Source organism: Lepidochelys kempii, chromosome 22, assembly GCF_965140285.1.
Source record: "Lepidochelys kempii isolate rLepKem1 chromosome 22, rLepKem1.hap1, whole genome shotgun sequence".
In the NCBI taxonomy this organism is placed as follows: domain Eukaryota; kingdom Metazoa; phylum Chordata; order Testudines; family Cheloniidae; genus Lepidochelys; species Lepidochelys kempii.
The window spans coordinates 12,074,460-12,086,820 of record NC_136401.1 but is presented as its reverse complement, the minus strand read 5'-3'; the positions used below and the strand labels follow the sequence as shown (position 1 = coordinate 12,086,820).

General features: G+C 45.1%; 1 protein-coding gene across 8 annotated transcripts in view; it reads right to left on the bottom strand.

The window, feature by feature from the left end:
* Nucleotides 1-1,432: 1,432 nt before the first annotated feature.
* The window catches only part of NTM (neurotrimin), a 680,889-nt gene continuing 669,960 nt past the window's right edge, over nt 1,433-12,361 (bottom strand). For 5 of the 8 annotated variants that reach the window (XM_073320725.2, XM_073320731.2, XM_073320724.2 and 2 more), the window contains 2 exons: nt 8,440-8,472; nt 1,433-3,189 (listed from right to left, as the gene is read on the bottom strand). In XM_073320725.2, coding sequence (XP_073176826.2) covers nt 3,089-3,189; nt 8,440-8,472 — 134 coding nt within the window. In that variant the 3' untranslated portion in view covers nt 1,433-3,088. The remainder of the gene's footprint in view (nt 3,190-8,439; nt 8,473-12,361) is intronic. The other 3 variants (XM_073320726.2, XM_073320729.2, XR_012155901.2) reach the window with 2 other exon arrangements.

Below are 12,361 nucleotides of genomic sequence, written 5' to 3'. Positions count from 1 at the left end.
AGGCACCAGGAAGAATATGCATGTCCTCTGGGATTAGCACTCTCTGGTTAACTACTCCTTGTGGGACAGCTCAGACATCAGACCACTCACGTTTCACCAAAACGGAGATGCTAATGTATTTATCTTTCTCCTCAGGGGATGGAATGGTGCAGTTCACTATTTTATCCCCCTAGATTCAACCGCTGCTTTCACTTACTTCAACCCTTGGTTAATTTGATCCTCCATCTAATTCGATCAGCACCTCAGGAGCTCAGTCACTTGTGCTAACAGGAAGACAGCTTCCACCCTTTCTTTTGATCAATGCCGATCCCTTCAGGAAGCTATTACAGGATAATTTGATCACTGGCCGTAAAAAAAAAAGCAGCCATTTAATTGCTGAGGGCCAGATCCTGTTCTCAGTTACTCTAGTGAAAACTTGGCATATCCCCGCTGTCAAATTCTTTGGTGGCATATCTGGGCACAGCTCCATTGGCTTCAGTGGGTTTGCACAGCTGAACACGAGATCAGAATCCAGCCCTAAGGCTGAACCGTAATTCTGCTGTTAAAGAAGAGAGAGACCAAGGAAGCCCCTGAAAATAAAAGACAACAGAGTATGACTAACGGGCATTGGAATCTGGAGGACATTCCCCAGTAGGTCAGGACCTTTTGAAAGTAGAGTCCATTTTAGGGTTCTGCAGTATTGTCTTTAACTTTCTGGGGCTGACATGAGCAGCCTGCTCTATTCGATGAAAGGCCCGATCCTGCAAAATGCTGAGGGAGTAGAAAGTGAGAGTTGCTAGCAGTCCCCAGGCTCAGCCCCCAACAGTCTATTCCAAGAGACCCCCAGACTCACTGATCCAAAGCCAGTAAAGTCAATGGGAGTCTTTCAGCTGACGTCAGCGGGCTTTGAGACTCAAAGCCTATTATGATGGACTGAGCGGGATCAGGGGATTTTCGCTCTCCCTCCTTCATTCCATGCTGCAGTGCTGGCCATGTTGTTGTTAATTATTGTTATTTAGCATTACCTCTCTCCTCCTTATTCCCCCACCCCACCCCACCCCAAATGTCAGCTGCATCTGGACATTATCCATAGCGGTGAGGCATTCATACAAGCATGTAATAGCCATCAGGCAGGGATGAGGACCTGTGTCATCTGTCTGCCACCCTTCCTCCTCAGAGACTGCATCTCCTCCGTCAGACTCACACAGGACTCCAGAGCTAGACGGCCCAGATCCTCAAAGGTTTTTTAGGCACCTAACACCCATTGGGAATTAGGAGCCTAAATACCTTTGAGGATCTGGGCCGTTGTTCTCAAACTCACTTCTCCCCTGCAGGGGAGAGCAGGCGTTTACTGAAGAATTAAACAAGAAAACATTATACAAGCACAGATTCCCCCCCCACCCCCCGATATGACCAATTCTCCAAGCTTCACAATGAGGTACTACAACCAGGCTGAACGGCAACACGGAACATTTTTTTAATGTATAGTCAGACACAACCTCCCCCTCTCGTCCCTCCCAAACAAGTCAAGGACACCGGAGGGCCTCCGGCCATAGGGCTATCCCAGAACCTCGATGTGAAGCTCGTTTCTTCAGTTTTGTCCACCAAGAAGGAAACGAAATAATAAAGCAAGTTAATTTCTCCCATAGCCACACACGTGTCATACAACCAGCCAATGGCCAAATCAAAGGTGGGTGACGGGTTTTTGTTTCTTTTCTGTTGACTTTTTTAGTTTGCGGTGTTGTTGTGTTAACGTCCCAGGCTGTGTAGAAAAGAAGGAATGACGAATACTTCTTGTTATACACGGTTTCCCCTTGGAATAGCCAAACCTGCAAAGAGACGCTGCAGCTTTCACTTTTCCTTTTATGTTTGGTTGGTTGGTTGTTGTTTTTTAATAAGTGTCTCCAACATGTAAATAACCCAAGGGAAGGAGGGGACAAAATAATAGGCAGGAATTGATTACACAATCATCAATAGACTCTATCATCTCTTAGAAGAAGACCAATACACAGCTAAGTCCATATACAGCATGCAGGAATGGCAGAAGAAGGACCCTGCTGAGAAATAATGTGGCTAGAACGCTAACAAAAAAATAATATATATATGTGTATATATATATATGTATATATCCCATAAAAAGAATAAGCATATCCATCCAACTCAACCTACAGTGAGCACACCTTTTCCGTTTCCAAAACAGTATGTAGACAGCATAGTATCTTCTGCGTTAAACACCAGAGAGATGGATGACATTTCAATAACGCTGGTGGAGGAATTTTTTGTAAAACCACTCCCCCCCCCCCAGGACTTGTTGACTCTTCACATCAATTTTGCAAAACCCCTAAGACAAGATGAGATTCCACCTTTTGCACACCTAGTTAAGAAGAACACTATTTGCTTGTTTTGTTTTTAATGCTTCATTAACATACTTCTCTTTTTCTTTGTTTTTGTTTTGTTTTGTTGTTTTTTATGAACTAACAGTTCTAGGCTCATATCAGAAAATATAATTAATAAAATTAAGAATGAATCAGATCCCTCATTCTCCATGATGTCCGTGTGTAGCAGAATGAAGAAATGTTTAACAACCGGTTTGCTTTGTTCCTTTTCATGTGTCTTGGCGGCGTCAATTTTTGCTTGTTTGTTTCATACTAACACGAATGGCAGCACAGTCCATGAAAGGGAGGGAAAATCTCAAAAAAAAAGAAAAGGGCTTGTGCGTCTGTATATGCATGTGCTGGAGCGGCCGACTCCGTAATCATCCGTGTGGGAGAGTTGAGCGGAAAGAAATAACCGAGCCAGCTGCCTTGGAATGGGGGATGTGGTGGGGGGGCCGTTCAGCCAAATGTACTGGTTGGTCCTTGGTACCGGCACACTTGTCCGTTGCAGAAAGCAAAGGAAAACAGAGAAAGAAAGAAAAAGATTCAGCTGTGTCAAAACTTCAGTGAGAAAAAACTGGATTTTTTTTTTTTCAAAATTCCCTTTTTTCCCCCCTCTCTCTCCCCCTCAGATTTTCTCTTTATTATAACGCTTATTTTTCTTTTTTAAATGTTATACTTTTTCTTCTTCTTGTTGCTGTGGTTGTCGCTACTCCGCAGAATCTGCACTTGGGTCAAAACTTGAGGAGCAGATGCAACAGCAGGAGGGGAAGCAGCCCAATGCAGCCAGTTCTTCTTGACGTGCCGTTGTTCCCATCATGCACTGCTCCGGGGCCTGCAAAGGAGGAGGGAAAAATCCGAAGGTGTTAGTCAGAAGAGTCAAGAAATAAACAAATTAGCCCTGGTTAATTCATAGAAACATAGGGCAATGTCTGCAAAAGTAATCTGGGGCATGTCAGTCTTTGGATGCCCACCCTGAAATGACTTAAAGGGTATGTCTAGTCTGCAATTAAAAACCCACGGCTGGCCCGTGCCAGCTGATTCGGGCCTGTGGGGTGGTTGAATTGTCATGTAGATGTTCAGGCTTGGGCTGGCGCCCAGGCTCTAGGACCCTGCAAAGTGGGAGGGTCCCAGAGTTTGGGATGCAGCCTGAGCTCAAACACCTATGCAGCCCTTAGCTCCAGTCGGAGTTAACCAGTACAGGTCAGCCACAGGTGTCTAGTTGCAGTGTAGACACACCCATTGAGGCCGGAAAGAAAGTGCTAAGTACCCTCTTTCAGGGACCTTTCAAGTGTTTCAGGTTGAGCACCCAAAATCTATAGTCTCTTCTGAAAAATCTTTGCCCAAGACCTCTAAGATGGAAACCCTACTGGATCCTCCACTCCATCTCCTGAAGGACAATGCAGGTTTCTACCTACAACACATTTTTTTACCTGCCTTCTCCACTCCAGTTCTAGAAACCTCAAACCATGGTGCTTCTAGCCCTTCCCATGAAGAAGCTATTCCACAGCCTAATGCATCCTACTGGTAAGGAACTTCTGATGTTCAGTCTCAATTTCCTCTTTCTTAGTTTCAGCCTGTTGGTCTCATTTACACCACAGCACATCACAAGCGTTCCTAGTACTCATGGCAACCCACTTATTTTATTTATTTATTTTTAATCTCTCCTATGCAAAAGGAAGGCTGATGGGGGATAGCTCATCCTAACTACACGTTTTAGTAGACGAACATCATCTGTGGCACAAAACTGACAACCATTAAGGTAGATGGTCTGGGCATTTCTGTCTTTCACAAATCCAATTAAGGGCTCACTTCTGCGAACATCCCATGGCTTGTGCTTGACTTCAACAAAACTCCAGGAGCCAGCTGTGTGTGTTGACTTATGGATGGGAGTTGGGTGGTATATGAATATGTTGGTACCCAAAGGACCATGAGCCCTGTGTCAGATTTGGAGGTGGGAAGGCAGGTGTGTTCCTAGACGTGTCCTGCAAACCTGGAGAAGCAGCTGTGTGCGGGCGTGTCTTTCACACGTACAACCGGGAAAATGTGCTTGCAGGTGTGCCCTTCACATGGATTTTATAACAGGCAAAATGTCAAGAATGAACTCTGATTCAAGCCACCAATCTTTGAGGCTGATTTCTCTCTCTTTTTTTGCTGGAGAAAAATTACATCCAGCTGAGAACTTCGTGCAGAACTGAGCTGAGCACTCAGAGGTTGGACACGATGTGGCAAAAAGAGGAAAAGATGCCACTTGCTGGGCTCATGTAATCTTGTTTCTTTCCACCTCCTTTCCTGTTTGTTGGCAAAGTTAATCGTGTGAGCACTTATTTAGTGTCCTTGGGCCTCTGTGGTGTGTCTTCCACAGTTGGTAGGGAAGTGCACATGAAATGCAACAAGAATATAAAAGCAGCTATTCTATGTCCAGATTTTCAATAGTAGCAGAGTGATTTTTGAAGCAGGCAAAGGGACATGATGATTAAGCAGAGAAGACATAAAGGCCCATACCCCAAACAATCCCCAGAGGTCCCTGTTTTAGCCCCAGGTTCTGTTGCCTTGTCACTCCTATACATTCCTGTTTTACTTGTCTCACTTCCCCATGGCACTATGGAAGTTTTCATGGAGATAAGACCTGACCTGTTGTTAGAAGATGTGTTCTGCCAAAAAACCAACAATAATTTTTGTCCATCTTTATGATTAACAAGATCTCCTGGGCTCCAAGTTTCTTGCTTATTGATAATTTCCCCCTTTGCCCAATGAACCAGAGAACCCCAAATGAGAGGAAAGGGATGGAGGAACATGGCTGCGAGGGATATATTATTCTGTTCCTCTCTCAGAGGCCACTCTTCCATAGTGTAAAACCATGAGCCACATTCTTCCAGCTGAGTTCTACCAAACAAGTTAACATACATGCAATGGAAGCCTCAGAGATGGGACTGGCCTTGTGGATTGGACATGGGACTAGACACCAAGGATTCTTGCATTCAAACCTGAGCTCTGAAGCTGATTCTTCCCCTCCATGGCCTTGTGCCAGTCACACAGTCCAAAAGGTTCAAAGGAGACCACTGATTCCAAAATCAATGGCCACTTTTGAAAACTCAGCCTGTGATCCCTTCCTCAGTTTTCCCGTCTGTATAAATGGGATAGCAATACTTCCCTACCACCTTGGGGTGTTGCGAGGGTTAGTTAATGTCTGTAAAGTTTGCCGTTCTTGGGAGTCACTATTTGTTCAGCTCAGACAATAATAACGATAACTAAAAGAAAGACACAAATTAAAAGCTGCAAACTCTTAAGTGAAGGGACGAATTCTGCACTTGATGGAGTTAGAAGGGATGGAAGTGAGGACAGATTTTAACTCGATAACTAATTAGTTTCATGCCGTTATCTCCCCAATTCTCCTAAAGTCCTAGGCTCTACCATCATAATAATAATAATTGTGCTGTTTAAAACATAAAGAAATGACAAGGCAGCTGAATACACTGAAAAGATCCCAAAATCAAGATGAAAATGTTTCCTAATGAGATGACTGATGGGGAAGATTTCCTGACACTTAGTAGCAGGAGCAGGAAGTCCTACTGAACCTGAGAAAGTTAATGGGACAGATCCTCAGCTGTTATTGGAGTAACTGCTGTGGAGTGGGGATGCAAAGTTGCCTTTAAATCACATTTAGGCTCCTCTGATTTTGGGGCTGCTCTCACTGGCACCAGTTGCTTATGGGCCTAAGAGGCTATACCAGCAACTGACGATTGCTTGGAGAGCAGAGATGTCTGGGTCACACTGCCTTTTTCCCAGCCAGGCTCCGTTCCCCCAGCCATACCCACTTTACAACACTAGCTGGGAGGAGGAATGGCAGAGTATCTGCTGTGCAAGAGAAGATGATTGCATAGCCCAGTCAGACTAGAGGGGGAGAAGGAACTCAAAGCTTCCTCACCGAGTAACTAAAATTGGCCCAATGGCTGATGTTTATACAACACCTTCCAGCCAATGAGTGAAAAGTGCTTGGCAAACTTTCCAAACTACTCCAAACTTTATATAGACAGGGATCTCTTCCCCATCACTGCAAAGCATCCACCTCCCTTAAACAACCTTTCAAAAGTTCACAGCAACTTTGCACAGCTACCTGATACAGGAAATGAAGAATTCTCCCATTCAATTGAAATGGCAGCAAGAATGATAGGTAAACAGGGGAACTGGAACGGGAAACCACAGTTCATAGATTCCAAGGCCAGCAGGGCCCACTGTGCCCATCTACTCTGACCTCCTGTATAACATAATTAAAATCCCTATGCTCGTGAAACAGTCATGCGACTTTTAAGAAGTAGTCAGGAGTTCTGTTCCACATCTCATGCAAAAGAAGACATGCTAGTAAAGCATAAAGGGTTTATATCTCCCCCCAGATGGGACCAAGAGTGGACAGGACTCAATGCAGACTTGACACTGCTATTCACTAGCAGTCTTTAAACTTCCATGCTGCTGAAGTGCCTCATGGAAGTTGTAGTTAGTGTGCCTTGTTCCCATTTCCCTCAATAGACCAGGCTCCCTGGTCAGACTACATCCGCCGGGATGCATCACAAGCTGTGAATTATGGGAGTCCCCAGCCATGGGAGATGCAGTCTGGACAGGAAGTCTAGCTCAAAGGGAAGAATGGGGACATGAGTCAACTAGACTCTAACTCCCCTAAGGCACCACAGAAGCAGCATTTCCAAATGAAAACATTTCCATGTTCAGGCATTTTGTTTTTCAGTGATAAATTGAAATTTTCCACAAAAGCAGACACTTCCCAAGAAAAAAAAAGTCCCGTTTAGTCAAAACCCCAATTTTCCATAGGAAAACAGTTTTAACAGAAAATTTTCAACCAATCCTACTCAGCACCCATGACTGGGGCCGGATTTCCCCACAATGTCCCAGCAGCTCCCATTGGGATATTTCTGACCAGGTTTTCAAAAGAACTTGCCTTCGCCCTCTTTAGGCACCAAAATAAGTGGTCAGCTTTTCTGAAGAGCTGAGCATGCTGGGTGCACATTGGATGCTGAACGTTTCTGGCTGCTGGTGTGCATTTGTCTTGACGCCCTCTGGCGCCAGAGAAAGGTGTAGCTATTCCTGTCTTTTTTTTTTTTTTAACATGCTCTTTTTTCTGTGGCTAAACAGACTTCACTTCTTTTACCTGTTGTCCACTCCACTCAAAAGAAAAGCCATGTTGGCCAGCACCGGAGGGTCAACTGGGGTTATCATAACAAAGTTGGACCCAGCATCCTGGAGAGCTGAAAGCATCAGGTGCCTGAAACCTGGGCTGAACCTGATGAAATTTCGGATCAAGCTCTGGAGGGAGCCAAGCGCTGTGGGTGGATAATAATGGAGCCCTTGCTGGCACTCCTGTGTCCGGAGCAGTGCAGCTGATAAGGAGGCCAGGCTGTGACTGCTCTCCAGGTCTCATGCATTCATTACTTCCAGCTCATTAGAGAAACATGTGACAGTCCAAAGAGGCCAATTATCAAACCCTGTAGTGTCCTACAGAAATGTTACAAGCATCAATTATCCGCTGAAAACATCTGGGAGGAATAAGGACCTCGAATGAGACAAATTTTCTCTGAAACCCAGTGAATCAGACCAGAAAATACTCCTGATATTTGCCACAGCAAAAGGGGACAGAAAGAGAGCGAGAGCAAGGTAGGGAGAGCTAGGCAGGGAGCTGCACAGCATCCAGAGGAAAAGGCTGTGTAAAGAAGGTCTCTATAGCATGTTAGGCTACAAGAAAGGACAGGCTGCAGGATTCCGGACACAAGGATGGCTACACCTCATCACAGGTGCATTTCTTGCTCCTAATTCTAATGCTACTGAATTAGAACCCTGCAAGCATTAATGGGTGAGCTGCAGCAGTCCCCACAAAGCAGGGGTGCAACGAGGAAGTTAGTTGCATTGGTGCTCTCGGTGGTTTGCGGGACAAGAGATCGTGACTTCCGCTCAGCCGATCCCTTGGTTTTAGTGCAGCCACGGGAAAACAAGGGGCAGCAGAAGCAGAGGGGCTGGCGGCAGCAGGGAAACCAGAGTTTGGGGGAGCATTCACCGTTTGGGGAGCACATGTACTGACCTTTCCAGGGTGTCAGGGCTGTAGTTGTCTCTTCTAAAAATTAAAGAACAAGTCATGGTTAAGGTGAACGGAAAACGATGTTTAAAGACAGTTCAGCTGATTCTTCCCCCTACTGAGCAGCCTGGACAGCGTCTGACTCCCCCACTAACGTCGAGGTGGCTGTTACTAGTATTATTCGAGATAGGTCTGAGTCTTGCCGGGCCTGATTTCCCCACTGGCTTGCACCTTGTGTCGTCATCTATCCCTGTGCAAAGGGAGTGCAAAGCACAACCCCACAGATCTGGTAGCATTAGATGTTCCTTTTGCACAAGGGTGAATTGATGGCTACAAGGCAGGGGAGAACCAGCCACAGAGTTCTGACCGAGAGTTTAGGGTTATTTCCCTAATATTCTCCAAGCTCAGAGGGTGGATTATTTGTCCCATTACAGGTGGGGTCGTTTGCAAAGACTGGATCAGGATCCGAACTCGCCTAAAGCACAGGGGATTTGGGTCAAGCCCATCTCCAAAGGCTAGTATCAATGTCCTGCCTTCCCTGTTCTGGCTAGCAATCCTGGGAAGGAGACAGCCCCATCCCATGTCGTAAACAAGATCAGTGCTTGCAGGAGGAGGACACTTCGGGGGATTTCAGGCAGACGGCCAGCCATGCCGACTGTATCCAAGAAACCTGCCTGTTCTTTACTGCAGTGATGAGTCCCTGTGTGCTAACTGAAGGCCCAGGACACAGCATTATCCTCACTAATGCTGGGTCTTACTAGTTTCAGTTGACGTAGGTGCAGGCGATTGGTGGGAAGGATTGTATTGCAGTGTTAGGCTCCTGTTGAGAATGCAGAGAAGACCAGCAAAGTGGCCTTCATAATCCGCCTAGAAACGCTAAGGCAGTACCTTGATCCCACACTAAACCTTGCGGAATTGAAGAACAACGGAGAGAAGCCAAAGGTGGCGGTGTAGGGTTTATCTTGGCTCGGACAAAAATGAGTTCTGAATGGTCTGAGCTGGGATTGCATTGAGTGAGTCCTCCACAGCCTGCTGCCAGCCTTCTTCTCCATGTGCAAGGGACAACGATGAGGCTCAGAATCAGACAGGCAGAGTGCAAAGAGCAACCTGCAGCACAAGGAACTTCACATTTCTGCATGTACAGGCCTTTCCTCTGATGGTGTTACCAGCACGCAATAACATCTGGGATTACCAGTCAACTATTGGGAGGGAAGGGGCAATTGCGATTAGGAGAAATGAGCCTAGCGGTTGGAGTCAGCATGTCCCGAGATCTCAACCCAGCTTGGCCACTGACTCAAGATGCTACCATCCCTTATGCAAGGCACAGCACCTCTCTGCCTCAGTTTCCTCATCTATAAAGTAGGATTGGTAAATACCTCACTCATGGGGGGGAATTCATTTAGTTAATATTTATAGGCCGTTTTACATACGCAAAGCACTGCAAATGCAAAGTATTATTATCATTTACTCTTAAAACAACATCTAGGGCCAGATCCTCAGCTGGTGTAAATCCAGATCTGGCCGGATCTGGCCCTTAAGTTAGATATTCAGGCCAACTTTTGCCAAAGGAGTCACTGATTCTGGGTGCTGCTGAGGCACTGATTTTTCAGCGGTCCTGAGCACCCATTGATTTCATCTGGAGACGTGGGGTGCTCAGCCATTTGGAAAATCTGAAACAGGGCACCCGAAATCAGAGGTGCCCAAAAAGCAGTGGCCACTTCAGAAACTGCCAGCCTTAGCTCCCACCTCTGATTTCAATCAAGCCCATTCCTATCCTTTAAATTAAGCGTTGGCCCATTGACTTTAATGAGACGACTCATGCCAGTTCTCAGCAGTGTGACTCATGGTTGCAAAATCTAACCTTAAATAAGAATCTGATTTAATTACAGACCTGGCCATCACAGCTGGCAAAGCATACGGCAAGATCTGTAATAAAACTTAAGAGTGACCCACTAATTTACACCATTTGAGGCTCTGGCCCTTCAACGTGACAGAGACATTCACTGACGGTGCAACAGTGGAGTTACATCAGGGTTGAGTTTGGCCCAGAATGTCTAAATAATGTGCCTTGAATTTGCACTTGTCTTTTATTTTATTCTTGGGAGTTCCCTTGGGCTCTTTCTTTCTCTCTCCCATGCAGAATGTTTGCCCCATCCTTATTAATTGCGACTTTCTAGAGAGAATTATCTAATAATACCTGCCTAAAGCAATCAACATTGATCACAATAAAGGGTGGAAATTGAGGTTTTAGGGGTTTTATTAATAATAATAAAAAAGATTTGGTTCCAGAGGTCTTGATAAATTAAAGAACGAATCAAATTAGCGATTGAATAAAGTGGGATGCCCTGTACTGTATGTTAAATAAAAAAAAAAACAATTGCCTCTTTTTTGGTGGAATAGATTTATTCAAGATTAGCCACAAAATAAGCCAGGATCCCTAACCCTGTTTGTAGCAGTCAGTAAATAGATTTTATGGCCAAAATGATTAAGGATCAGATTCATGTGAGTAAGGCTACTCAGAGAGTAACCTACTTCTCTATGGGCCCAATTCTCTACTGCCTTACACCTTGTATAGTCATTTACAATTATGCAAAGTGGTTTTAAAACACTACCGTTCTGATCCGGGAGTGTTCATACCCACTTTGCACAGCTGTGGATGACTGTGGGAAAAGAAGTGAGGGCATGGCACTCTATATTAAAGACATCGTTACTTGTTTTAGAGCTATTGATAACACAGAGCCATAGGATTTTGAATGCATATGGATCAGTGTGCTAGCTACCAATGCCCAGAGAGGGTACTGTTATGTTACCAGCCTCTGAATCATACCAGTGAGCATGGCGAGTTACTTCTTAACCACCTGTCTGTAAAGAGTGGAAAGAAAAATTGTGTTGTTCTGGGAGACTTCAGTTGGGGAGGCATAGGCTGCTGGTTTCATGCCGCCAGTAATAAAGCATCATTAGAGCGTCTACAAATTCTAGATGATAATTTTCTAACACAAAGGTATTGCACCCAACCCAAGGTAACTCTATTTTGGACCTCATTATGATGGGTACAGATGAATTAATCATTGAACTGGAAGTTAGTGGTTGCCTAGGGATCAGTGATCAGAACTGATTATATTCAATATGGGCAAAAAGTGGACAGTCCCGAACAGTAATATATATACCTGGTGCTTCAAAAGGGCCAATTTTCCAAAGCTGAAGAAAATAATGAGCAAAATTTTGGGGAGGAAAAAAATTAAACAGATAAATGTGAATAAAAATTGGGAGCTATTTAAGAAGAGTTTATTAGAGGGACAAAAAGCTTTGAAAAAATCATCTTAAGTTACCAGATCACAGTCACACAGTGAGTCCAGCAGAGCAAGCATCAGAACCTAGGTCTCTTGAGTTCCAGTTTAGTGCCTTAAACACAAGGTCAACCTCTCTTTCCTGCTGCCCTCACCCATTCAGTGGGAGATTGACCTAGTTAAGGGCTTCCCGATTGGCCCCATGTGGTTTTTAATCAAATGGGGCGGTCAAGACTTTACCATGCATTTTCAGCCCGGTGTCTCCAATTCATCCCTGCATGGCTAGTCACTGTGGGATTTTACAGAAGCAATGCATGAAGTATATCAACACCTGTTTCGTTCAACCCAGCTGCCTGAGGGCAGATCCCATAAACCTGGCACAGAAAGACATGCATATGGAGCTTCTCTGCATAAACATGGCCCGGTGCACCACTATCCCGGGAAGACAGCTTTCAGTTGACCAGAGACCTGCTGGCGGAGTTTGATGGGGGGATGGGTTGAATCAGCATAACTCCTGCCCCCAGGTAGACCACTAATGCTCGCTTTGCCGAAAGATCCTTACAATCTTTCCCCATCCCAAGTGCAAGGGAAGTTGTGGCCACTTTTTTCCAAATGAAACCTTGCCCAACTAGTGGACTGTC